Source organism: Hypomesus nipponensis, chromosome 15 (assembly GCF_054491055.1).
Source record: "Hypomesus nipponensis isolate SF chromosome 15, ASM5449105v1, whole genome shotgun sequence".
NCBI lineage: Eukaryota > Metazoa > Chordata > Actinopteri > Osmeriformes > Osmeridae > Hypomesus > Hypomesus nipponensis.
The window spans coordinates 3,934,592-3,961,077 of record NC_140375.1 but is presented as its reverse complement, the minus strand read 5'-3'; the positions used below and the strand labels follow the sequence as shown (position 1 = coordinate 3,961,077).

Sequence of the window (26,486 nt, the reverse complement as noted above, 5' to 3'; positions counted from 1 at the left end):
GTCTCCTTCAGTTTCGCCAAATGCTCAAATCCGGACCAAACACTTTAATTGAATACAAAATGAGTTGAAGATAGGGTTTTAGTCCGCCTTTTCACTAACGGAAAGACTACGTTGAAATATAAATAAATGTAAGTAAGCAAACAACACTTAATCGGTGGTGACTGACGTCAACGCAGCACATCCAGAGAAGCTGGAATGTCCGACTTCACAAAGCCTTTTTTAACTCCTCCCCAACTGCAAGCGGCTACTCTCGCCGGTCGTTTCATGCAGCCGCAGTCCATGTCGAATGCACCTAATGAATAGACTGACACCAGGGTTGTAACCCTAAAATCATTATACATTTTGGGGGGACCCCATCCCAGGTGATGTCGGCCACGCCGCAGCTCTCCTGGTGACAGAGCTGACCTGCCTTCAGGGGACAAGTCAATGATTTATTATGTGTTCGTGGTAATCAATCAGTATAGATCACATTTCAGTCTTGATATTTGCCCATATATCTATTTTATATTGGACTTAATATATCGTTCATGCCAATCCGGTTGGCGGCGGTAAAAGATTTACCCAAACATTAGATCTCCAAAGCTGACGAAGAAGACGCACGGAACCCGGATGGGATGTTTCACTTTCAACAGTGGGTGGCGCGTTTTCTCCATCCTGATCTCTACCCTCCCCATGCCTGTATAAGTTTCATTTTCCAAACAAGAAAAGCTGCACAACAAGGTTTGACAATAATCAGACAGACCATTCCAATGTCGCTCTGTGATCGCGTTGAAACGTTTCTGTTATATGTATGCGTGTACAGTATGATTTATGCATTCTGTTACTTTCCTGTTGTGTTTCAGCATTAGAAGCAAACTAGCTAGCTAACTATGAAAGCTAGCTTTGAATGTGATGTGATTTGTTATCTTTGCTAATGTAGCTAATCTACTATTTCATGAAAGTCAGAGTAGTGTACAAATAACCGAGACATCCTCCTTGTTGTTGTTCCATCTTACTTACTGTAACTTTAATATCTCATGACACCTGTCAACACAATTTCTTATTTTCAGATGCTTCTGTGTTGATGGGAGTTTTCCCCTCTTCCCCCCTACTTTGAGAGACCCATCTCCCATTCTGAGTTGCAATGAGCCTGGCTCTACACGAACTGCTGCTGTGTTGCAGGGGGTTGGAAAATGACAAGGCTACAGAGAGAAAAGTGAGCTCAGCGTCTGTCAACAATGCACCCCAATACGCTATCTGTATCAACAACATGTTGACTTGACCAACATATTTTGCCAACATTTCCAGAGGGAAGTTGAGACTTTCAAGAGGCTCATCCGGTCCAGTGACACTGTGGAGGAGCTGGACCGGACCTCCGGTACCAGAGCAGCTCAAGGCTCCAGGCAGCTCACCTGGGATGCTGTCTTCAGGTATCAACATGCTAATATATATTTGTATATGATACATAATCCAGTCATGAAACAAGTTTGCATGTCAAAACTTTTTGGATCTGTTGTACTGTGGCATTAGCTACACTGAAGTCAAGTTTGCATGTCAGAACTTTTTGGATTTGTTCTACTGTGGCATTAGCTACACTGAAGTCAAGTTTGCATGTCAGAACTTTTTGGATTTGTTCTACTGTGGCATTAGCTACACTGAAGTCAAGTTTGCATGTCAGAACTTTTTGGATTTGTTCTACTGTGGCATTAGCTACACTGAAGTCAAGTTTGCATGTCAGAACTTTTTGGATTTGTTCTACTGTGGCATTAGCTACACTGAAGTCAAGTTTGCATGTCAGAACTTTTTGGATTTGTTCTACTGTGGCATTAGCTACACTGAAGTCAAGTTTGCATGTCAGAACTTTTTGGATCTGTTCTACTGTGGCATTAGCTACACTGAAGTCAAGTTTGCATGTCAGAACTTTTTGGATTTGTTCTACTGTGGCATTAGCTACAGTCGACACGCCATGACTCGACCTGTAATAAAGCCAGCGATGAACTCTCCTGTGCGCTCAGGTTTCTCCAGAAGTACCTTCAGAAGGAGACTGAGCTCCTCAAGGGTGCTAAGGCCAACGTGTCGGCCACCACGCTGACCATCCGGCAGAAGAAGATGCGGGAGATCAGCAGCCTGGTCAAATACTTCATCCGCTCAGCCAACAAAAGTAAATGATCCAGAAAGATCCCATGAGCTCCCACAGTGTCTGCCTCTCACTAGCCTGTCCTGATTCCTTGCATGATTCCCAAGCCTGTCCTCGATGTGCTCTATTCACATGAAGCTGTAGTTTTATCTAGAAGGTGTTTACTGGAGGCATTGTGGGTACTGTAGTCCTGAGGGGACCTGCTCTCTCCCTCTACAGGAGGGCCTCGCCTTAAGTGCAGTGAGGTCCTGAACCATGTGATGGAGGTGCTGGGTGTCTCCTTCAGCTGCTCCGCCTATGGAGAGGACTACAGCAGTATCCTCCTCAAAGACTTCCTGTCCGTACGCAAGTACTGGTGTGAACTCACCCAGCAGCAATGGCACAGTAAGTGTCAAGGTGTTTGCTATTAGGCTGTGGTATTGTTATAAATATGCATATGGTGTTGCCGGCTGTTATTTAGTCAATACAGATATCTTCATGCTTTTTACATTTAACATGAGACAAAATTGCGCACAAAAACCGCAAAATACCCACTGTATTCATGTCATGTGCTCTCCTTGTAGGCCTGTTGGAGCTGTATTGTGGCCTGTTCACCAGCAACACTCAGGCTGTCAACCGTGTGTTGCTGAGCAGAATCATCCACACGGCCGTGCTGGGCTGCTGTGTGCAAACCGACGGCATGACAAACATGCTCTTCGGCTTCTTCTCCAAAGCACTGCTCAACGCCAGGTACCACCATTCATCCACACGCCGTTCCCCGACACACCTAGGGGAAAAGCCAAGACACTAGCCTATCGTTTCCTTGTGGAGTAAATGGTCATTGGTTGGGTTGTATCATGCAGGCACGAGAAACATTTGGCGGTGGTGGAGCACTTGGTCGCGGCTTTGAACGTCTTCCTGCGCTCGGCGGCCATGAACTGTCGCATGAGGGTGTGTCGGCTGGGGGAGGAGCTGCTCCCCTCGGCGCTCTACGTGTGGACGGAGATGAGGCCCAGCTCCGCCCTCAAGGAGGAGCTAGTGGAGCTGTTCAACCTGCAGCTGTGTGTCCACCACCCTCACGGTGCCAAGACACCAGACACGGGTACGGTGGCCTGTTTGGGACATGAATGTCAGCTGTCACCTTGTTGCCTAATGTTGCCATAAAAAAAATATATATATATTAGCAAAGGGCATAGTTTCCATTCCTATTACCTGATACCCCTAATATGAGAAATAATATGCCTCTTAGGGACCCGCAAACTATTTAAGATACATGCAGGTGTCTGAATATGCGTCTTTAGTTCAGTAATGTAGGTTCCTCCAGTGTTAAGGCTGTGCCACCCTCTCCTTGGCCAGGCGCCCACGCCGAGGACTGGAGCAGGTGGCCGAGGCTGCTGTACAACCTGTACGACGCCCTGGTGAGGGAGATCAGCCACATTGGCAGCCGGGGGAAATATGCCACAGGGTCACGCCACATCGCCGTCAAGGACAACCTCATCAAGCTCACCGCCGACATCTGCCACCAGGTAGCGACGCCTCTGTAAGCTAAGCTAACCTGATACTGTACGGATTGTACTGGCCCCCCAAGTAAGAGGCCAGTCATTTCTCTCTGGGCAGAGCTGAGAAAGGCTTCAAAGTCTGAAATGTCGACGTACTCATTCGAAGGTACAGCTGATCCGATCGCCTTCTTTAACATAAGATGCATCGTTATGTCAAAGAAAGTGTTCATTGTACCCTACATAACAGTAACTCAGTCTTGACCGAATGTCCAGTTTGTGCGACGTGGCCCGCCAATACAGACCACTCCTTGACTCTGACCTCCAAAATACTGTGCCCCTACAAACTCCTGACCTTACTTCTGCTGTATTTTCGTTTAGTACGTCGCTTTGGATGAAAGAGTCCGCCAAATGAACCAAACGGAAAATGACTTGTGTTCCAGCTCTTCAGCGAGGATTCCAACCTCCAGATCACGGAGGTGACCCAGGCCTACCTCCTTGCCACCCAGAAGGACAGCCCCCAGGGCACGCCCAGCAAGCGCAGGCGCATCGAGCTGGGCTGGGAGGTCCTCCGAAACCACCTGCAGCCCCACCAGAACGACTTTGACATCGTTCCATGGTGAGCAGAGTGTGCCTCCCATCGGCAACGCCGATAACCCCAAACAGGCGGACGATAAACTCGCCTTCCTGTTTGGTCGTTCACGCTGCTCACTCCGTTCCCCAGGTTGCAGATCACCTCGGTTCTGACCTCCAAGTACCCGTCCATGGTGCCCAGCCAGGAGCTGGTGCCCCTGCTGTCTCTGCTGCTCCTGCTGCTGGGGGAGCAGAAGCGCGGGGAGAGGGGCCCCTACGTGCTGCGCTGCCTGAGGGAGGTGGCCCGGTGCCAGGCCGGCCACCCGGAGCGCTCCCGGGCCTGCGGGGCGGAGCTGGGCCGGCTCTGGGCCCGCGTGTGGGCCCTGGCTCTGCGCGCCGTCAGCTCGCCCCACACGGAGGCCCTCAGCCTGGAGCTGCTGGCCACCGTCGTCCAGGGGGGGCTCATCCCCACGGACAGAGAGTTCTGGAAGCTGTTCTCGGGGTCCGCCTGCAAGCCCTCGCCGTGAGTCTGGGTCTCGGGGGGGGGGGCTGGTTTTAGGGGGCCTGCGTTGACTGTTTCCTGCCTGTTCTGATGCACTTGATGCCCCTCAGACCTCAGTGACATCGGGAGTCATGGAGGAGAGATGGATTGAATGCGTGTTACGTGGCGTGACATGACTCGATCTTTTCTCTGTGTGTGTGCGTGTGTGCAGGGCAGCTACACTCTGTCTGGCCCAGGCCCTGCTGAAGGGCCCGGTTCCTAAGAGCCTGGGCAGGGGCTGGGAGCCCCCGGGGCCAGCGGAGGGCTCCGGTCCCCCCAGCCTGAAGGAGAGCATCAGGAACTGGCTGCTGATGAGTGAGCAGAGCGAGGACGCCGAGGAGAGCTTCAGGCCTCACCCCATCATCTGCAGGTGGGCAGGGGGATTAAGGATGGGGTGTTGGTGGGGATGGGTATTAGAGATGGGGATAGCTCAGTGGTGGAGCGTCTGGCTTCCGATCAAGAGGTCGCAGGTTCAAATCCAGTGGCGGGCCATGCATTTCACGCCTAGGCCTTCAGTGATGTCATACTTAGTCCTACCTAAATGAATACACCTCATAATAGCATCAATATGACACCACGGCTCGAGAATCCATACAGAATCACTGTTACACATTGCATCACCTTAATATAGGCTAGTCGTGCAACACTTCATTTCCGGAGCATTTAAAATCAATAAGCTCGCATTCACAATTAAGAGTAGGAACCTATGATCACGGATACTGTCAAAAATAAAAGGCAATTTTAAGAGACGAGTCAATCAAGTTTGTCCACCCAAAGTACGCTATGTGAGCTTACAAAAGTTTGTCCAATAAACTGTGCATTATCGCCGTTTCATACTAGGCACCAACGAGACGATAACGAAACAAACTATTCAATGAAAATCAATTTTATTTGCATTTGTTTTTGAAATATGCAACAGCAAAACAATTGAACATGTCAGCTGTGCCAATGTGCCACGTTATTTATCTCTCTCGCTAACGGATTGCCCTCTTTCAGGCTCTCACAAGTGCTTATCCAATCACAGGACACGTACATGTCAAGTTCAGCGTAAGGCCTACTAGCTGGCCTTGGCTTCGCAGACTCGAGATCTGATTGGCTATCGCATCTGACTCTCTCCGTTGAATTGCAGCGCACGGGAGCCTGCTCTCTTGATTCTGAAGGCATCAGGCAGATTTCATACAACCTGACAACACAAGCTAGCTGAAATATGATTGGATAAAAGCGACCATAATATACAACACTGTCAGCAGCTCATCAAGTGGATCTAATATGACATGAAGAGGACAGACTATGGATAATTTTTTGTTTGTTTTGTTATTTATGTCAGTGTATTTATTGAATGGCATTAATATGGGGGGGAATGACGAAGAGAAAATGTATAGCCGCAACATCTTTTTATAATTATATTTACATATGAACTTTTCTGAGTATGTTTAGGCCAGCAGAGAAGGCCTTGCTGGCCCTGACAGCCCCCCCACCCCCCCCAGTAAATGCTTTGGATAAATGCATCTGCTAAATGACTACACAGGCATATAGGTCAGGAGGACTACTGCTCCTCTTGTGGATCGACAGCAACTCTCGTCTGTCCGAAAGATGGACGGACGGATGCCGAGAGACGAGACGTAGATCAGCTCTCCGTGTCGGAAGTCTTTCATGGTCTTTCATGGTGCAGTCTTGTTCGTTGACCGGTACGATCAGCCCTCCCTTGGCGTGTTTCATGATGACTGTCTGGTTCTCTGTGCAGGGACCTTCCTCCCGACCTGGTGCCCAGGATCCTGGTGGCGTTGACCCTGAAGGACACGCGAGCAGGCATGAGGTTCCTCTCCGGAGCTCCACAGACTGCGTGGTGGGGGGAATCACATCTCGTTTCTATTTCAGGCCGTTCTCCTCTCATTTGAAAAGTGTTTTTCTTTTTTGTCCTCGCCGTCATCGAAACAACCAAGGGGTTTCGTCGAATCAAAAAGCGTCGCGCCATTTTAAGGTGTTGTCTCCCCTCTACAAAGTGCCTCGACCCGCTACCGAGTGTCACCCGGGGCCGATGCCACCCTGAGGGAGGTCGAGAGCCTCTACCTGCAGTTCACCTTCAGCGACGTGACCCCTGAGCTCACGGTGCGCGCGCAGGGCGGGGCGGCGGGCTCAGACGAGGCCCAGCTCACCGTGGTCGCCGGCCTCAAAGACCAGATGGAGAAGGCGCTGCTGGCTGTGGCCGACAATCTGCTCAACTGCTTCTCCCCGGATGTGAGCTGTGTGTGTGTGTGTGTGTGTCTTTCACAAAACCTTTTGTTTTGTGCCTTTGTCAGTCAGTCAGTCAGCCAGCAGGCTCTGGTCTGGTTTGTAACTCCCTCATCTCCCCCTCCCTCACCCCCCTCCCCACACACACACACACACACACACACACACAGTCTCTGACCACCCCCCCAGAGTGTGTGCTGCGCTGCTGTGCCCTGCTGACCGGGCTCCTGGCCGGGTACGTCACCACCGGGGTCCTGAGCGAGGAAGAAGCCTGCCATTCCCCACTCTTCCTCAAAGCCAAGGTGACCTTCTCTCGTCTCTCATTTAACACTCAGACAGAGTACATGCCACACACACACCTGTCAGTCTACGACTCCTCTTAAAGATGTGATGGTCGGATGAAGGGTATACCGAATCCACGGTGCGTGTTGTGTTGCAGTCGCTGGCCCAGGACTTCAGCGAGTACGTCTCGACCGTCAAGGTGAAGATGGCGGAGGACGGTACCATGGCAACGCTCAGGTCCATCATGAGGCTGTGCACTGCGTGTGTCAGCAGCGGCGCCACGGTAAGAGCGTCATCCTCATCATCCTCTGTGACGGGTATGTGTGGTCCACTTCTACACGGGCGCCAAACCTCCGCGTCTGTCTTCCGCACCTCCCTCAGGACAAGATGAGCGCCATGGCTTCCGGCCTGTTTGTGAAGATCCTCTCAGCCAGACTCCTCAGCGAGCTCGCGGAAATCTGCAAGCTATTGGTACGCGGCACGCCCCGTGCTCTTCCCGCACGTCACGCGCTCCCCGGGGTTGCCGGTCTCGAATAACCAGCTCTGTTCCCCTCTACGAACTCCCAGCTGCTCAGCCAGGGGAAGGCAGGCGGCGGGGCCCCGGCGGTGGAGGAGGAGCCGGGCGAGGAGGAGTGGGCCGGGACGCGGACCCAGCAGGCCGAGGCGGCCCCGGGGGACATCGACCTGTTTGACGACGGGGACGGAGCCCACGCCAGCGCTCGGCCCCCCCTCCGCTCCGGCGGGGACTCCTTCCAAGACGGGCAGAGTGGACCGGGTGAGGGGCGGGGTCCGGCCCTGTCTGGGGGTGGGGGTGTGATAAGGGAGGGGGGGAGGTCCGGCCCTATCTGGGGGGTGGGGGTGTGATGGGGGGGGGGGGGGCGGCATCTGTCGATTTAGCGTTGCTTTTAGATCCCCACCGGGTCGGCGGAGGGTCTGTTTGTTTTGACTGTGTGGGCGGTGAGGGACGGGGGGTGAACAGACTTCCGTCAGCTTTCCCGAGGTGAAACTCACCGGTTTTGTCACCATCGTCAACTGATGTGTCTGGGGGGGGGGGGGGGTGGGGGGGTTGGGTTGAAGATGTTCTCAGCATGTCCTCTCCTCTCCCGCAGGAGCTAAGAGCCCGCTGGCGGAGGAAGGGCTGCGGGCGCAGGACTGGGCGCTCCTGGACACGCTGGAGACGCTGGCGGCATGCGCCTCGGCCCCCTCCAGCCACGGCCTCGCCTTCAAGCCGGCGGAGGTCCGAAGCAGGCTGCTGCTGCTGGTGAAGCACGTCGACTTCACCAAGCCGCTCCACCTCCGCATGGTGAGGGGGGGGGGGGGTCGCGGGGGGCTGAGGGGGTGGGGGGGGTTATTGGTGCCCCGCAACAAGCCGTTTCCAAGCAGGAAGCGATGGTTTCCGACAAGCTACTGCTCATTCCAGTTTGTGCTCATGGTGGCTTGGTCTCGGGTCGAACTCTGTCGTTGTTTTTTTTGCCGTCGTCTCTCTCAGTACCTGGTCCTGCTCACGAAGCTGCCCTCTGAAGACACGTCTCTGCCTCCAGAGGAGTTTGACTCTCTGCTCAGCCCGCTGGCGTGAGAAGCACTTCCTCTCTTCTCCTCACAGAATATCCCAGCTCGGTTCAATCATGACTGGGGGAGTCCTTTTGTAAGGATTGTGGGGGGTGTCTGCTAACGGCTGTGCTGTGCTGTGCTGTGCTGTGCTGTGCTGTGCTGTGCTGTGCTGTGCCGCGCTGCAGGGACCTGTGTTCTCTGTACCGTCTGGACCAGGAGGTGTGTGCCGCCGTGCTGCTGGCCCTGCTGCCCTCCATCCGAAGCCTGGGCCGCAGCCAGAACTCGGCCCAGGACATGAGACACGTCCAGGGGAGTCTGCTGCAAGTGCTCTCCGGGTTCTGGTGAGGGCTCCGCTTCCGAACTCCCGATAAACGAACCCTGTGACGTTTTTGTGTGAGGGGATTTGAACTTTGACCTTTTCGACCTTTCAGCCTCCTCGGCAGGACGGGGAAGTCTACGGCGACCGTGAGGGCGGCGCTGGTCCGCTGTCTGCTGGCGCTGCTGGAGGTGAGTTTGAAGAGCATCAGGCTAAGAGGCCACCCCCCCTCCCCCATCCGTAGCACACCGCTGATAGGACGGTGCCCTCCACGGCCGTCCCCCTCTCTGCCCGTCAGGCGGACCCCGGCTGTAAGTGGGCGGTGCTGACCCTGCGGGGGGAGGAGCTTCCCGCGTCGGAGCTCCTGCCGTGCAGCCTGGCGGACTCTCACCACCGCGTCCGCATGCTGGCCGCCACGTCCGTGGACAGGTGCGTGGGCGCCTCCGGCTGCGTCGTCGTGCGAGTATCCGCACCGTTTGCTGCCTCTGAGTTGACCTGTGTTGGCCACTGGCCTGTCTGTCCTCGTTCAGGCTGTTTGTGGAGACGACGCCGGGCGGCTCGCGGAAGAGGAAGATGCTCCCTCTGCGACAACAGCAGGCGGCGTTTGAGAACGTGTACCTGAAGGCCCAGGAGGGAATGAGAGCCCAGGTACAGGTCGCGACCCTCTGCTCTGGCTGTCGGGGCGGCAGTCATACGCGCGCCTCTCTGACTCCTGTCGTTTTGCTGCCGCGTCTCAGAATGAGTCGTTCCCGCCCGGGAAAAAAGGGGAATGAAAACAATCGTGTTTGGTTTGTGCGTTTGTGTACGTGTAGAGGGGCAGGGAGACGGAGGAGCAGGGAGACGAGACGGTCAACCGCCACGCGACTCTGCTGCGGAGCCTGTCTGCGGTGCTGTGCTGCAGCCCTGTGTGTGAGAAGCAGTCCCTCTTCGCCCTGTTCCAGTCCTACAAGGAGAACCACATCGAAGAGCAGCTCATCAGGAAGGTGCTCAATGTTCTCACTGGCTGGTCACCGTTCCATCGCAGTTCCACCACTGTAAGGGAGTCGGTCTGCTACCGCAGAGAGCCAGATGGCATAAGTCGTCGTCCCAAAGGACTTGACTCACTCTCGCGACCCGTCACATTTTTTGAGTGGTCAGTTCCCTCACATGACTTGACGACGTGTCTTGTCAATTTGGACGAGTTCAAATCGTTTCAGACGCTAAAGATAGGTGGCCAAAGAAGAATTCTCTGACATGATTATATCAGAATCAGAATCACAAGGGATTTTATTCGCCATGAATGTTTGCACAAACAAGAAATTTACTTTGGCAAGGAGGTGCATACATTAAACATATAGGAATATTGAAACTTAAATATGTGGACTAACTATATAAAACGAGCAAAGTCTAGCTAATACTATGAGTCGGGTGGCTGAGCGGTTATGGAATCGGGCTAGTAATTGTAAGGTCGCCAGTTTGATTCCCGGCCAAGCCAAATGACGTGTCCTTGGGCAAGGCAGTTGTAAGATAAGAGCTGGAGGTAAGAGCGTGTGCTAAATGACTAAAAGTAAATTTGACCCAGCCCTTAAGGACATCCAAGTTTAAACGGCGTCGATCCTCTGAAAGTGAGCGTGTCTTCTCCCCATGGCCAGGTGTTGGGCGGGGTGTCGAGGGCGCTGGGCTACAGGACTGTGGACAGCTTCGTCTGCTCCCATCTGGACTTCCTGGTGGCCGAGTGGCTGGGCCAGAGGCAGAAGGACCCCCGCTACACGCTGGAGTCCTTCCCCTACGCCCTCCTCAACCACGCCAGCCTCACCCACTTCTACAGGTCAGCGCTCAACCTGACCTCGCCGGGTCATTTTAGTTGAGAGTGTGGGCTCGTTAGAAATGTTGTATGACGTTGGCTCTTTCATTCAAGATATCAATGTGTCTTGATTGTAATAATGCTCGCACTACTTTCCACCTCCCTCCTTCCAGACTGTCATCTCACCGCGTTTAGGAAGACGATTGATTGGATCGTTTTTCCTTCTTTTTCCCCGCTGTCGCTCTCAGCTGCTCCTACCAGGTTCTGATCCCCCACCTGGTGTTCCTGGACGACTTTGAGCAGGTCCGCTCCATCGGGGAGCGCCTGGGGAAGGACTGGAAGGGCCTGCTGGCCGACTGCTTCCCCAGGATTGTGGTCAACATCCTGCCCTACTTCGCCCTGTCCAGCCAGGACACCCAGGTGGCCCAGCGGAGAGAGAAGGCCCACCGGGTCTACGACCTGCTGAAAGACGCCAACTGTCTGGGCAAACAGGTGAGGGATGTTAGCACTGGGGTAGGTGCTACGTAGCACGGGGTGCTAGCGAAGGGCGTGGGTGCTACAGTAGAATGGCGTGTGGATGCTAGAGCAAGGTGGATGCTAGCACTGGTGTTTGCAGCTAGCATTTGCTACATGCTAGCTTAATGCTAAGCTACATACAGAGAGTTAGCTTGAATTGGTTGGCAGATGTGCTGTAAAGTAGCAGTCTAGTGTCTGTCTCTCTTCCAATTTTGAAATTCTAACATTATCGTTTGCCAGCCATATACACGTTCTGAATATTTGTTCACATTCCACAGCAAATCGACAGCCTGATTCACAGTAACCTGGCAGACATCGTGGTGGAGCTGTTGATGACTCTGTATGAAGGAGCGGGCACTGAGGGAGAGCCCTCAGGAGAGCTCAGATCCTTCATAGGGTAACGCTCAAATACAACACCACACCCAACGTTCCCAGTAAGGGGGGGGGCTGGAAGGAGCCCAGGACCCCCTTAAGACTTAATAAGACACCACGGCAAGAGAGCCAAATAAAGTTCTAACTTTGTTAGTGTTAAGCACCTTCCCACTTTTCTCCTGGTGGGCCATGCCTGTCACCTGTCCCCACAGAGTGTACCATAATAACCATGTGTTAAATGCCATGAGGTCATATCAACATACCATGTCACACTTAGCAAGCGCCGCTCCATTTCCTTCCTCAGGGAACTGGACCCGGCTCCAAACCCGCCCTATTTCAGCTCCTATGTCATCAAAGCCACGCTGGACTACCTCAGCAAGTGTCACAGCACCAACCACAAGTCCCTGGTGGCCATCTTGTCCAAGACCCCGGTAAGGAGCTTGACACGCCCACTCAAGTCCAACATTCCCAAATCTGGCTCCAATTGAGTCTTTTGAAACCGTTACCGTATTGGTTGTGTAGTACGTGTCAGATTTATGCCCGTCGCTCGTTTATCCCGTGGCGCGCCGGTTCTCTTTTGGGTGTGGGAGCTGAAGAGGAATAAGTCTGTTTGGAAGATTGAATTCTAATGATTTGAATGATCCGAATGATTCGAATTGGAGAGGCCCGGTCACAGTGTATGAACTGTGTTGCAGATCTCCATCCAGCGCATCCTGCTGGCTGTGTGTGAGAGGGCGGCGGACACCACCAACCCCTACGAGCGCCACCGCGTCCTGCTGATGTACCACCTGTTCGTCAGCCTGCTGCTGCGGGAGGTCCGCGACGGCCTGGGCGGAGCCTGGGCCTTCGTGCTGCGCGACATCACCTACACGCTCATACACCACATCAACGGCAGGTGGGAGCAGGCGGAACGCGCACGCACGCACGCACATCGTCGCAACCGTCGAACGAGATGCGGCAGACGCTGTACGCAGCCAATCCCCGTCTTGCTTTCCCCCCTGAACGCACGCTCTCTGAGGGTTTAGGTTGGTTGAGGGGCAGTCCTGTGGGCGTATGTGAAGCCCTCTGTGACATGCTTGCGTGTAAAAAGGGCTATACAAATACATTTGATTTGATTTGACTCTGCTCTGGATCACAGTGCTCCGACACGTCCTCCCATTGTCGTGGTTTTTCAGCCGGGGTTGTCCCCAATAGCCGTCCCCTGTTTGTCCCCCAGGCCTGCCCAGCTGGAGGAGGTCTCCAGGCGCACCTTCTCCCTGTGCTGCCAGCTGCTGGCCTCCGTGTGTCGCACGGCCGTCCAGTTCTGCGACGACGCGCTGGAGAGCCACCTGCAGGTCATCGTGGGTACTCTGACCGCCCAGGTGACGGAGCGGGACCCTGCCGTCTCCCAGCAGGTAGGGCGGGGCCACGCGGGCACCTTCACGGAGCCAATGCGGAGGATTTTGGGCCTCGTCTTCCTTTTTTCGGTTGTTCCCCCCCCCGTCTCTATTCCTTTCCTTTCTCCCTTCCTGCTGTCACTTTTTGTCACACTGTCTCTTCGCCTGTATCTGTCTGTCGTCCCGTGTCAGGTGCTCAGTCTGTTGAGGTTCCTGGTCGTGGAGAGTCAGGACAAGTTGAAGAGCGCCATCCAGAGGTTGGAGCCCTTCCCCGACCGGCCCGAGTTCAGAGAGCTGAGGAGAGGCCAGCGCACGCTCAAATACAGCGCCGGGAACTTCACCCTCCGACAGGTGGACACACACACACACACTTACACTCAAAACAGTGCATCACCTCTCTCCACGCGACCAAACACCGAGACAACAAATATTTCAACTTTTGGACAATTATGTTTGAGCCTCTGTCGAAAGTCAATTATCCACTCCAATGGGGATGGACAATTAAGTACAAATGTATATCTTTTTTTTTTTTTTTTTTTTTTTTTTGAATTGAGTTCCTCCTTTTTAATTTCCCCACAATCCTCTTTGTCTTTTCTCCCTCACAGGAGATAGTCCACTTCCTGTCTGTGGCCTCCTGTGATTCGCTGCCTCTCACCAGACTGGAGGGGCTGAAGGACCTGAGTCGACAGCTGCGCACCAACAAGGCCCACGTCACAGAGCTGCTCCAGGAGTGCCACGGTGCGGACGCTGACCCCGCGGGATTCATCACGGGATCTCACACGCTCCAGACCGCCATCCAAGATGCTTATTACCTCTATTACCATATACGGACAACAATGTCGAGATGCAAACTCACCAAGTGCCCGCGTTCGATCTAGGGTTGCGTGTGTGTGTGTGTGTGTTCAGGTGAAATGACGTGTTGCCTTGTCCCTTCCCAGCGGAGCCTGCAGACAGTGTGTTGGTCCAGCTGGTTCTCAGCCTGCTGCAGCTGTGCAAGCTGGCATCCAACCACCCAGGAGGAGCCGACATCCTAGGTGAGCGACTCACGGGTCAGCTGACCTCACCCTCAGAACACAGGGGTCAGCTGACCTCACCCTCAGAACACAGGGGTCAGCTGACCTCACCCTCAGAACACACAGGGGTCAGCTGACCTCACCCTCAGAACACAGGGGTCAGCTGACCTCACCCTCAGAACACAGGGGTCAGCTGACCTCACCCTCAGAACACAGGGGTCAGCTGACCTCACCCTCAGAACACAGGGGTCAGCTGGAAGAAGCACCCCCTTGTACTTTCTCTGATTGTGTGTGTGTGTGTGTGTGTGTGTGTGTGTGTGCAGAGGCTGCAGGCAGCTGTCTGGGGGAGCTGGGCCCGGTAGATCTGTCCACCATCGCCCTGCTCCAGGCCAGAGATCCTCTCCACACCAGGGCTGCCTCCCTCTTCTCCTCTGTGGAGCCCCGGAACCTGTTCATCATCCTCAACTGCATGAACAACGCTCTCACACACCACTGGTAAACACACACCTGTGTCTCAAATAAACTGCCCCGCTTAACGTTTCAGAAGGTCAATACATATTCCGATAGTAAAATAATACTAAAATGACTGTACACAGTCCAGCCATGCATACTTTCAGCCGCCACACCGCCACCTAGTGGACTCCCACAGGAGGTTTTTAATTATTTATGAGACAATTATTTAGGCAAAGTAAAGTCGTTTTAAAGTAAAGTGTGACAGGAAAGGACGGGAGAGCGATAGGTACAGACAAGGGCCAGATTCAAAGCCAGCGATAAGGCCTCAGCCTACATGCTACGAGCACTCATCCCGCCAGCTAGCCGGGCGGAAACAAGTAACCGACGTGCGGGTCGTGTTGTGGCTCGTCAGTATCCAGGTGAGGAAGGCGGCGGCTCAGTGTGTGAAGAACATCCTGGCCACACAGTCCGGGGCTGACTTCTGGGACCTGCACAAAGATCACCGAGACCCCATGCTGACCCACCTCAACCCCTTCAGATCCGCCAAGAAGAAGGTGGGTGAGGCGTGCGTGTGTGTCCTGTGTGTCCTGTGCGTGTCCTGTGTGTGTCCTGTGCGTTTGTGTGTGTTTGAGGGCCTAAACGGACGTGTTCTGCTCCCAAGCAGCCGGCAGCTCTGCCTGCGGAGACCAGCTCGGAGGCCCGGGACCAGCTGGAGAGCCAGGAGCTGTGGGTGCCCCAGGCCGGGGGCCACAAGGCCTGGCTCAGGACCCTGTGCTCCACCCTGCTGGACAGCGGGGGAGTGAGGAGCGAGGCCCTGCTGCTCTCTCGGCCCCTCTGTCTGGTAAGGCTGATGCTCTTAGGATGTTCATGTTGATATACCGGAGTATGAATGTATGTCCACACACACACACACTTTTGAAGCCCCGGTTCTCTGCCCTCCTGCCGGGCTGCCAGGTGAGGACAGACTTCTGCCAGCGGGCTCTGCCCCTCATCATCCACGACGTCCTGCGGGGCGACGCGCAGGGCTCCTGGAGGACGCTGCTGTCCTCCCACATCCAGGACTTCTTCACCCACTGCTCCCGCCACGCCCAGGCCTCCAGCCGCCCCGCCACCCCGCTCCCCCCCGACTCAGGTGGGTCACCAGCTCTGCTCAGAGGTCTGAGGGAGGCCCACGTTTCATGATCTGGATGGTTTCATCCAGACCCTCCATGGCGCTGTCCGAGCTTTTCATTCCCCAGACTTTCATCCCACTGGGAGTGAGTCCGCCAGTATTTTCGGTCTGGATCTCATTTGGCGCTGTTTGTTGTTTTTTAACAGGGGAAACTGACATTGGCGGCCAGGGCTCCCTGGATAAGGCCTCCCTGCGCACGATGTTGTCCGTCGTCGACTATCTAAGACAGCAGCCGAGGCCTATAGCCGGGGACGGGTTTGTGCCAAATACATTTGTCGAGGTTTATGTCGCGAAAAGTGCCTCTGGGTATTGGACGTGCGCTGTTCCTCTGTAGGTCCTTATCGAAGTGTGTTTGTGGTCGTGTCAGGGACTTGTGTGGGACGGTGTGCGATTCCAACTTCTGGTTGGAGCTGAACTACCTGGAGGTGGCCAGGGCGGCCCAGGCCTGCTCCGCCCACTTCACCGCCCTGCTCTACGCCGAGATCTACGTCGACAAGATCCAGTCGGACATGGAGGAGAGCCGCCGGTACTCGTGGGAAATGGAGTTTGCGCCCGAAAGGTTTTTTCATTGACCCTTTGTGGAACACGTTTACATTTGACCCCCCTCTCCCTCCCCCCACCCCCGTTTGGCGTCGACACAGGGCCCAGGCGAGAGCGTCTCGCAGGCTGGCGTTTGACGACAGCAGCCAGAACGTCACGCTCTCCAGTCTGATGGAGAAGAGCGTGGAGGACACCGGCATCAGTCTGCAGGTGACGGCGCTCCGCCCAAGTCCCCACCCGCCCCCCACCCTTCCCTGCCCCCACCCTTCCCTCCCCCGCCCCCCGCCCCCACCCTCGGCCTGTCCCGGCGCTCCCCTCCCTCCCCCTCACAGCCGCTCGCTCTGACCCGTGTGTAGGACCTGCTGATCGAGGTGTACCGCAGCATCGGAGAGCCAGACAGTCTCTACGGCTGTGGAGGAGGGAAAATGACCAGCCCTCTGACCAGGTAAACCCCCCACCCACCCTTCTGACTGACCATCCAGCGCGGGCTAGGATTGGTTTGTTGGTTCATTCATCAATCGATTGAATCGGTGTAAAAGTCATGTGTCTTTCTGATTAGCCCATATGAACTTTACATCCATAGATATGAAGCATGCATCTGCAGTCAGAATGCAGCTAGGGAGTCAGATAGCTGAGCGGTTAGGGAATCGGGCTAGTAATCTGAAGGTTGCCAGTTCGATTCCCGGCCGCGCCAAATGACGTTGTGTCCTTGGGCAAGTCATTTCCCCCTACTTGCCTCGGGGGGAATGTCCCTGTACTCACTGTAAGTCGCTCTGGATAAGAGCGTCTGCTAAATGACTAAATGTAAATGTAGTCCTACGGTGTACCCAGACAGTGCTCGGTCATGTGCCGTGTGCCTTGTCCTCAGGATCAGGACGTACGAGCACGAGGCGCTGTGGGGGAAGGCTCTGACCTCGTACGACCTCCACGCCAACCTCCCCGAGGTCACACGGCAAGTGGGCATCGTGGAGGTACGGTCGACGTCTTGCCTCCCCAAAGCCCCATGCACTGTAGTTGACATACACTACTATAGTTTGGGACCCAAAGCTTTTTCTCTTTGTCTCTTCCCATTGGGCGGTCAGGCTCTGCAGAACTTTGGCCTGAGCGGCATCCTCGCGACTTACCTGCGCGGGCTGGAGAGCGAGGGGGTGGAGTGGGGGGCGGAGCTGCGGGAGCTCAGGTTCCAGGCGGCCTGGAGGAACATGCAGTGGGACTGTGACCTATCAGAGAGGTCAGGGGGAGGGGCTTCATTTCAATTTCCCTTGTCTGTCAAAGAATGGGTCTTTGTTTTTGTTGTGCTTTTCCCCGGATTGGACATCATATTCATGCCTACTTTGTTGTCACAGCTCCGAAAAATGTAAGCCAGGCTTCAACGAGTCTGTGTACTGTACCCTGCAAGCTCTGAGAGACAAAGAGTTCTCTACTTTTGACCAGACCCTGAAATATGCGAGGTAAATAAGATGGAACATTTGCAGAACGCCTTACTCAACAACCTCCAGTACACAAGTTACCGAACAAGTAAAAACAAAGTTGACCGTGTGTGTATGGTGTGTGTGTGTGGTGTGTGTGTGGTGTGTGTTCCCAGGGGTGTGGAGGTGGAGGAGCTGTGCAGAGGCAGCCTGGAGGCCGTGTCTTCACTCTACCCAGCGCTCTGCAACCTGCAGAGGATCAGCGAGCTGGACGGCATCCGACAGCTGTTCTCCAGGTGCCCGTCGCGTCCTGTTCCCCATCCCTCCCTTCGTCCTCTGCACTCACAATGGACACACATGCCTGTGCACACCTATTCAGCCTACAACAGTCAATTGCACGACTCTTTTTTTTCTGTGTGTTTTATGTTTGCGTCCGACACACGCGTCCAGCACGCCGTGACTAGACAGTGGTGGAGTGTGTAACTGGGTGTGTTTGGGCTGGTCTCCCCTGATAGGCCCTTCACAGACGCAGGGCTGACCGAGGTGTGCAGCCAATGGCAACAGCATTCCAAGCTCCTATTGGACAGTGACTTCAGCCTGGTGGAGCCCATCCTGGCCCTGCGCTCTGTCGCCCTGGAGACCCTGATAGCTCGGCAGGGAGACCCCGACACCAGGAAGTACCTCAGCGCCGTCCTCACAGACCACCTCATGGAGGTCTGTCAGCTGGCCCGCACAGCCGGGAACACGCAGGTGTGTGTGTGTGTGTGTGTCTGTGTGTGTGTGTGTGTGACTGCTGTAAGAGCCGGCGTTCTTAATGTTCAGGATCACTAAACGGTATCAACCATGTGTGAGGAGCTACCTGAGGATAGTCAGGTGGCTGAGCGGTTAGGGAGTCGGGCTAGCAATCAGAAGGTCGCCGGTTTGATTCCCGGCCGTGCCAAATTACGTTGTGTCCTTGGGCAAGGCACTTCACCCTACTTGCCTCGGGGGGCACTCTGGATAAGAGCGTCTGCTAAATGACAAAAAAATGTAAACGTAAAACGTAAGGTACCAACTAATGATGAGTGTACGCGGGCCCTCCCAGCTGGCGGAGAAGGCGGTGTTCCAGATGCGGCAGCGCGGCGGCGGGGCGGGGGCGGCGGGGGCGGCCCGCTGGCAGCTGGAGGAGGCCCAGGTGTTCTGGGTGAAGGGAGAGCAGGGTCTGGCCCTGGGCCTGCTCCGAGTGATGATCCACAACCTGGAGGGACAGGTTGGACACGCGCACGCTCACACACGCACGCTCACACATGCACGCACATGCACGCACGCCCCAGAGCACTCACGGCACGCACAGATGAACGCGCACACCCATGCTCCGAAAGAGGCCGTCACCTTCCCACAGGCCCGACCCTTACGTTCTGCCTCCTCCCAGTCCACCTCGATGCCCCAGCAGGGGTGTGTCGGACCCTGCCGGGTTCAAGCCTGTGTTCTGCGCTCCACAGGTGGACTTCAACCCTGCCCTGGTGCCCGTCTACTCTGAGGGCCTCAGGCTGTGCGGCACCTGGCTGGCTGAGACGTGTCTGGAGAGCCCCGGGGTCGTCCTGGAGCAGTACCTGGAGAAGGTGCCCTCCATCGGCCCGCTCTGCACCCAACACCCCGTCTGACGGCTCAACATGGGAGCGCTTGTGGCACTGGTGCCTGTTGAAAGAAAGAAAGAAAGGGGCCGTTTGGTGTGTGTTACACTCATGGTGTGTTTGTGTGTCTGTTTGTTTGTGTGTCTGTTTGTTTGTGTCTGTGTGTGTGTGTGTGTTCTCGTGTGTGCGGCGCCAGGCGGTGGAGGTGATGGAGGACCAGGCTGCGGGGGGCCCCGAGGGGCCCCTGCAGAGCCAGAGGACCCGGGCCTTCCTGTCCCTGGCCCGCTTCTCTGACGCCCAGTACCAGAGCATGGACAACTACATGAAGTCCTCCGAGTTTGAGACCAAACAGGCGCTGCTGGACAAGGCCAAGCAGGAGGTGGGCCTGATGAGGGAGTGCAAGGTCGGCAACAACAGGTCAGAGGAGGGGGCTGGTCGTCGCGGGCCGGAGGGAGGAGGGGGGCTCTGGGGGGGAGGTGGGGGATGTACGTGTGCGCTGAGGTATGCATGCGTGTAAGCCAGCCAAATTGAGTTTGTGTGTGTGTGTGTGTTGCCCACGTGCGCTGGGTTGATTGAGTGCTCGATTGCCGATTGATTGATTGAAGATTTGTTGTGAGCTTATTTCGATTCTATTAATAGAGTGAGCGGCCCCATTATCGCCCATTCAAACTGTGGTGGAATTTCTATGATTGAATGTCTGAAGTCAGAAGAATTTGTCTTTATCTGTTTATTCTTGAAATCAAGGAGGAGCAGTTCTAAAACAGGATCATAAATGATGTCTGGAGTAGAAGGGCTCTCTAAAGGTGTCATGATCTGAACACTCTTTTATACAGTCATTCCAGACTGTTACATCATTAGTTCAATAGTTCATGTCTATCAAAAGAGGAACTCTTCAATAACAGAAAGTAAAAAGGGAAATAGGTTGCAGAACTGGATACAGATGCTCAATATTAAAAAACAGAGCTTGAGACAACAGAAGCAGAACTTGTCAGCAGAAACCCCTGGAGTATGGGCAAAACAACCTGGGTCAAACAGTCAAATTGTTAGACGCTTGTCAGCAAACGGAAACTTAAGCAATACTGTCTTAGGCTAAAAGGTTATGCTATTTTTACAGAAGCTAAAACCTCAGCAATAATTGTTCTCGGCCAAAGAATATTTTAGACATCTTAAAGAATTGTAATTTTCTATTACAAAACTCGCCAACGTTCCAGACCCCATTAACGTCCGCGACAGGTTCTTTCGTAAATTTCTTAAAGAAGATCTGCAGCAGCAACGAAAGAAAGTAACTCATCGATATATACACACCTTATGTTTCCGCACACCAAATTACAGCTTCTAACTTTGAGAAAATAACATTTCTCGGCATATCCTTCTTGGATTTTAAAACCGAAATGTTATAATATAGGTGTGTATCTATATATAAAAGTACAATGCTGTGACATAACGTTTTTAATTTGTATTATATCAAGATTTCTAACGAGCGTCGAGAGCTAGGTGGACGATAATGGGACCCCTTACGACCCATGTCTTTTCAAGCATTAAAAAATAATAATCCAGTTTTGTTGTAGGACTTGTTTTTATGTGAAGCAAATTGTCTGCCTCGTGTAGGAAATGTGTAAATAAAGTGCCTCCCCCCCCCTGCCCCTTCTGCCCCCCCCCCCCCCCAGGTACACGGTGAAGGTGCAGCGGGAGCTGGAGCTGGACGAGAAGGCTGTCTCCAGCCTGCAGGCGGACCGGCGGCGCTTCCTGTGCAAGGCTGTGGAGAACTACATCCTGTGCCTGGAGCAGGGGCAGGAGCAGCAGGCCTGGGTGTTCCGCCTGGCCTCCCTCTGGCTGGAGAACGGGCACGTCAAGGAGGTCAACGACAAGATGAGGGTGAGGAGACCAGGGGGGAGGAGGAGAGGGAGGAGGAGACAGAAGGGGGAGGAGGAGAGGTAGGGGGAGGAAGAGAGGGAGGGGGAGACAGGGAGGGGGAGGAGGAGAGGGAGGGGGAGACAGGGAGGGGGAGACAGGGAGGGGGAGGAGGAGAGGGAGGGGGAGACAGGGAGGGGGAGACAGGGAGGGGGAGGAGGAGAGGGAGGGGGAGACAGGGAGGGGGAGACAGGGAGGGGCAGGAGGAGAGGGAGGGGTGACAGGGAGGGGGAGGAGGAGAGGGAGGGGGAGACAGGAGGGGGAGGAGGAGAGGGAGGGGGAGACAGGAGGGGGAGGAGGAGAGGAGAGGGAGGGGTAGACAGGGAGGGGGAGGAGGAGAGGTAGGGGGAGGAAGAGAGGGAGGGGGAGACAGGGAGGGGGAGGAGGAGAGGGAGGGGGAGACAGGGAGGGGGAGACAGGGAGGGGGAGGAGGAGAGGGAGGAGGAGAGGGAGGGGGAGACAGGAGGGGGAGGAGGAGAGGGAAGGGGAGACAGGAGAGGGAGGAGGAGACAGGGAGGGGGACTGTAGGACAGGGGGAGGAGGGGGACACAGAGAATAGGGTGAGAGGGAGACAAGGGTGGTTGAGTCAACGGGGGGGGGGCGGGGCGACAGGGGGAGGTCATAAAAAGAAAGAAAAACAAAACAAACATCCCTGTCATTTATTTTAAGATCAGACTTTACACGTCTTTATTGTCTTGATGCCTCGCTCCATTCTCTGGTTGTTTGTGTTTGCCCCCCCCCCCCAGGCGGGCATTAAGAGGATCCCCTCCTACAAGTTCCTGCCCCTCATGTACCAGCTGGCTGCCAGAATGGGCACCAAAACGTCGGCCAGCGTGGCAGAAGATGTGGGCTTCCACGAGGTGCTAAACCAGGTAGCCAAGCACGTGTGCAGGAGCTACTAGGAACGAGTTGTGTCCCTTTGTAAGACTGTTAGCTTCATCCGTCAGTCTAATATTCCACATGGTACATGGTACCATGTTGCTGAAAATTCAAAACCTACCATACCTTCCGACCGACCTGTCATACCTACCACCCGACTTGGATACAGCCCAAAGACCCTCACACTTCAGGGAGTTTCCTTTTGGTCCGAGGGCAGATGTTTCAGCTCCTCCTCCTTCTCCTCCAGCTGATGTGCCGGTCGTCTCTGGAGCACCCTCACCACACCCTCTTCATCATCCTGGCCCTGGTCAACGCCAACATGGACGACAGCTTCTCCAGTGGCCGCCTCTCCAAGACCGCCGCGCGCCAGCCTTCCCATCTAGACATGGTACACACACACACACTCAACACGCACTGTCAACACACAGGCAAATATTCACACGCCTGCTCTCATAGCCTCTTCTGAGGGGGCAGTCTACCCTTGTGGTGTATTTCTGGTTGTTCTGTATACAACTGGAAAGGAAGTAGGAACTGGTTCTAGAACAGCACAGGAAGTAGGAACTGGTTCTAGAACAGCACAGGAAGTAGGAACTGGAAGTGTAGGGCACACAGAGTACTGAACTGGTAGCAAGATTCTTCCCTCGCTGAGAGACTTGGTATGTGTTACCATGACACCACACCTGCTTCTCATGCAGAGTTTCACCCTTGTTAGCGGACACGCTACATATGTGAAACAGGGAACGCTCTCCTTGTTACATGTGTAAGAAATGGTTGGTGAAAATGTCTTTGTTTTTTTTATCCTCCAGGAGCGGTCGGAGGTGGCCAAGAAGATCATCAACGAGATCAGGAAGAGGAAAGCTCCGATGATCCGGGGCATCGAGCTCCTGTGTGACGCCTACATCACTCTGGCCTACATGGACGCCAGTCGCCACAAGGCCGAGAAGAGTGAGGAGGCGCTAGGCTAGGCTAAGCTTGGCTAAGCTGGGGTTGGCTAAGCTAGGCTTGGCTAAGCTAGGCTTGGCTAAGCTAGGCTTGGCTAGGCTACTCTGCTGTAGCCTGGGCTCCATGACACCATGCCACACTATGATACTTGTACTATGATACGGCGCTATGCTACGCTACATTGCACTACGTAGAAACAGTAAAAACCTCAATTAGCATACAGAATACCCTCACAGTTTTGTGCTTTGGTAGAGCATGTCATTGCTATGCTGCCGTATGTAACCCGTAAAATAAGACAACATGAATATCTAAGCGGGCGTGTTTCTGTGACTATATGACTGTATATATGTAACAGACAGACTCCAATATGCTTAGTCATGGTTCTGCTCTCATTCCGTGACAGAAGCCATCCCAATTCCTGCTGACCAGCCCATCATGAAGATCAAGAACCTGGACGATGTAGTCATTCCCACCATGGAGATCAGGGTAAAGAAGGGGCCATCCCATAATGCCTTCTCAACGGGACCACTGATCTAGAATCGAACAGAACGTTGACGTTAAACACACTGTGCGTTTCTAATGTCTCACCAGCCTGGGCTGGTGTTTTTGAACGATACGTGCACATCTTGATCCTCGTCTTCATTGGCTTTCTGCATCCAGGTGGATCCCTCCGGTAACTATGACGACTTGGTGACCATCAGGTCATTTATGCCCCACTACCGCCTGGCCGGAGGGGTCAACCTGCCTAAGATCATCGACTGCGTGGGCTCAGATGGGAAGAGCAGACGACAGCTGGTCAAGGTGTGTTTGTGTGTGTGAGTGCGTGTGTGTGTGTGTGTGTGTGCGTGCCTGCTCCATTCAAAACATCTCCCTTCCATCTCCATACCAAAGCAGTGATTTGAAGGTCTGTTCAATGAGAGTTATTTTCCATGTTGGTTTCGGAGCTAATGATTAATCCGGGCTTTGTGCAACAACAAAAAGATTCAAACACTTCATTTGATTTGTTCCTGGTAACATTCCTGTGGGAACGTTTAAGTTTCTGTGCCAGAGTACTTGTCATTACCAAGCTGATCAGTCATCATCACATCAAGGGAGAGGAGTTCCTCAGCTCAAATCCCCTCCATTCGAAATGAAAGGGTGTGATTAAGGGAATCAACTGGGCCTGTTTTTTCACAGTTGGTGTCCTCAGAAGTTTCATTTCTCTTGGTTTTCCAAGCGCAGTATCATCAAAAAAATAAATGCATCTATTGATACGTCGTAAAGTGTTTTGAAGAGCAAAGTGTTCAAATGTGACTGACACAACATGGAGACCGTATGCTCTCCTCGTGTGACCTTTGCCCTCTGGGTGGTCCAGGGTCAGGACGACCTGCGCCAGGACGCCGTCATGCAGCAGGTGTTCCACATGTGCTCCACTCTGCTGCAGCGCAACACCGAGACGCGCAAGAGGAAGCTCAACATCCGGCGCTACAAGGTCACACACACACACCAGACTCAAGACAATGATTCAGTGCGTGGGGACACGCGGTCGGTTTGTGTACGAATGATGAGAGGGATCGGACTTGACCTTTTTGTCTTCCCATCTCTGTTTTTCTTCCACTCTCTCCTCTCTCCCCCCCCCCCCCCCCCCCCCCCCCCCCAGGTGGTGCCCTTCTCTCAGAGGAGCGGGGTGCTGGAGTGGTGCTCGGGCACCGTGCCCATCGGGGAGTTCCTGGTGGACACCCAGAGAGGCGCCCACAAGCGCTTCCGGCCCCAGGACTGGACCAGCATGGCCTGTCGCAGGAAGATGATGGTGAGCCACCCTCGTCACCACCCTCCCCAGTAGAACCAACCCCAGCGTGACATGTGGGAACACGCACGAGCGAGCCGCACCCCCAAGGAGCGTTCCTCTGAGCTGTTCCGTCTGCGTGTGGTTTCCCAGGATGCTCAGCGGCAGGGCTTTGAGGAGAAGGTCCAGGCCTTCAGTGAGGTGTGTGAGAACTTCCGCCCGGTCTTCAGGTTCTTCTGCATGGAGCGCTTCCTGGATCCTGCCGTGTGGCTGGAGAAACGACTGGCCTACACTCGCAGTGTCGCCACCTCCTCCATCGGTACACACACACACACACACATATACTCCTGCACCTTAACATACCCTTCACAGATTGTCACAAACCCACCACAATTAAACAAAATGCAGTTAGACCTGGCAATTCGCAGAAAGATGATCGTGTGTGTGTCTCTTCAGTGGGCTACATTGTGGGCCTGGGGGATAGACACATCCAGAACATTCTGATCGATGAACAGACAGCGGAGCTGGTCCATATAGACCTGGGTAAGGACTGCTCAACAGGGTTTCGGGAGAAACGTGTGTGTTTTTGTTCATTTTGGAAGAGGCCATCATGGATTGTCACAGGTCATTTCTGCCTCGACCTATACATCTAACTGTCTCTGTCTATCTGTCACTCTTTGTCTCTCTCTGTCTCTACCTCGGCAGGGGTTGCTTTTGAGCAGGGCAAGATTCTTCCCACCCCTGAGACCGTCCCCTTCAGACTGTCCCGGGACATCGTGGACGGCATGGGCATCACCGGGGTGGAGGGCGTCTTCCGGAGGTGAGACGCCACGCTCCAGGAGCGGGTCGACGTTTCAAATCGCTCAACGGTGGTCCAAGTTGTTGACTCTGCTTTCCCTGTGCTCAGATGCTGCGAGAAGACCATGGAGGTCATGAGGAGTTCTCAAGAGGCCTTGCTGACTATTGTGGAGGTAGCGACCCACACACACACACACACACAAACAAACAAACGCACGCCCAGTTTGAGTGCGTCTGTGGACAGCTGCACGTACGTGTGTTTATTTGTTGTGCACGTGGGCAGGTGCTGCTGTACGACCCCCTGTTCGACTGGACCATGAACCCCCTGAAGGCCTTCTACCTGCAGCAGCACGAGGAGCAGGCGGAGCTCAACGCCACGCTCAACGCCTCCCTGGGAGGGGACGAGCTGGACGCACAGCGCAAGGCCAGGTACCCCTCTCCCTCTGGTCACCGGCGTCCGGTGGGCGCTCCTTTGTCGGTTTGAATCAGTGTCGGGTTTAAGCCCCCTTGTTTGACAAACGCTTGATTTCCGTTAACAGCCCCCTTGTTCTTTGTCTCCCTCGGTCTCTCCGGAACCCCCCCCCCCTCCTCCACCACCACGACCACCACGGCTGTTTAGCTGCGACAGCCAGAGCTTCAACAAGGTGGCGGAGCGCGTCCTGCTGCGCCTGCAGGAGAAGCTGAAGGGGGTGGAGGAGGGGGCGGTGCTGAGCGTGGGGGGCCAGGTCAACCTGCTCATCCAGCAGGCCTTGGACCCCAACAACCTCAGCCGCCTCTTCCCCGGCTGGCAGGCCTGGGTGTAGGGTACCCAGGGTGGGGGGCTGGGGGGGAGCTGTAGGGCGTGGGGGATGGTGGAAAG

The 26,486-nt window shown here is 54.5% G+C and overlaps 1 protein-coding gene across 2 annotated transcripts; it reads left to right on the top strand.

The window, feature by feature from the left end:
* Position 1: 1 nt before the first annotated feature.
* Positions 2-26,457, top strand: atm (ATM serine/threonine kinase). 2 transcript variants are annotated; one of them, XM_084673435.1, is made up of 63 exons: positions 26-720; positions 1,050-1,195; positions 1,288-1,409; positions 1,995-2,140; positions 2,336-2,500; positions 2,680-2,845; positions 2,959-3,197; positions 3,452-3,621; positions 4,035-4,210; positions 4,316-4,687; positions 4,878-5,075; positions 6,450-6,551; positions 6,709-6,943; positions 7,108-7,239; positions 7,377-7,502; positions 7,601-7,690; positions 7,787-7,994; positions 8,329-8,522; positions 8,709-8,791; positions 8,956-9,111; positions 9,202-9,277; positions 9,385-9,515; positions 9,617-9,734; positions 9,899-10,069; positions 10,718-10,893; positions 11,118-11,361; positions 11,664-11,782; positions 12,062-12,188; positions 12,453-12,652; positions 12,974-13,151; positions 13,326-13,484; positions 13,739-13,871; positions 14,072-14,167; positions 14,470-14,641; positions 15,012-15,153; positions 15,264-15,440; positions 15,554-15,731; positions 15,917-16,025; positions 16,138-16,296; positions 16,412-16,520; positions 16,667-16,755; positions 17,179-17,281; positions 17,393-17,541; positions 17,657-17,761; positions 17,896-18,015; positions 18,235-18,469; positions 18,804-18,968; positions 19,201-19,320; positions 19,529-19,749; positions 21,000-21,207; positions 21,990-22,115; positions 22,370-22,510; positions 22,929-23,067; positions 23,468-23,550; positions 23,725-23,865; positions 24,419-24,535; positions 24,704-24,853; positions 24,983-25,148; positions 25,286-25,372; positions 25,535-25,649; positions 25,737-25,800; positions 25,911-26,056; positions 26,247-26,457. In XM_084673435.1, exons 2-63 carry the CDS (start codon positions 1,124-1,126, stop codon positions 26,428-26,430), a joined length of 9,300 nt encoding a protein of 3,099 aa, XP_084529561.1. In that variant the 5' UTR covers positions 26-720; positions 1,050-1,123; the 3' UTR covers positions 26,431-26,457. The 2 variants fall into 2 exon arrangements, 1 of the variants encoding a protein (XP_084529561.1); XR_014729859.1 differs by lacking the exons at positions 22,929-23,067; positions 23,468-23,550; positions 23,725-23,865; ... (6 more) ...; positions 25,911-26,056; positions 26,247-26,457 and having other exon boundaries at positions 2-720; positions 19,529-19,711; positions 22,370-22,392.
* Positions 26,458-26,486: the final 29 nt, after the last annotated feature.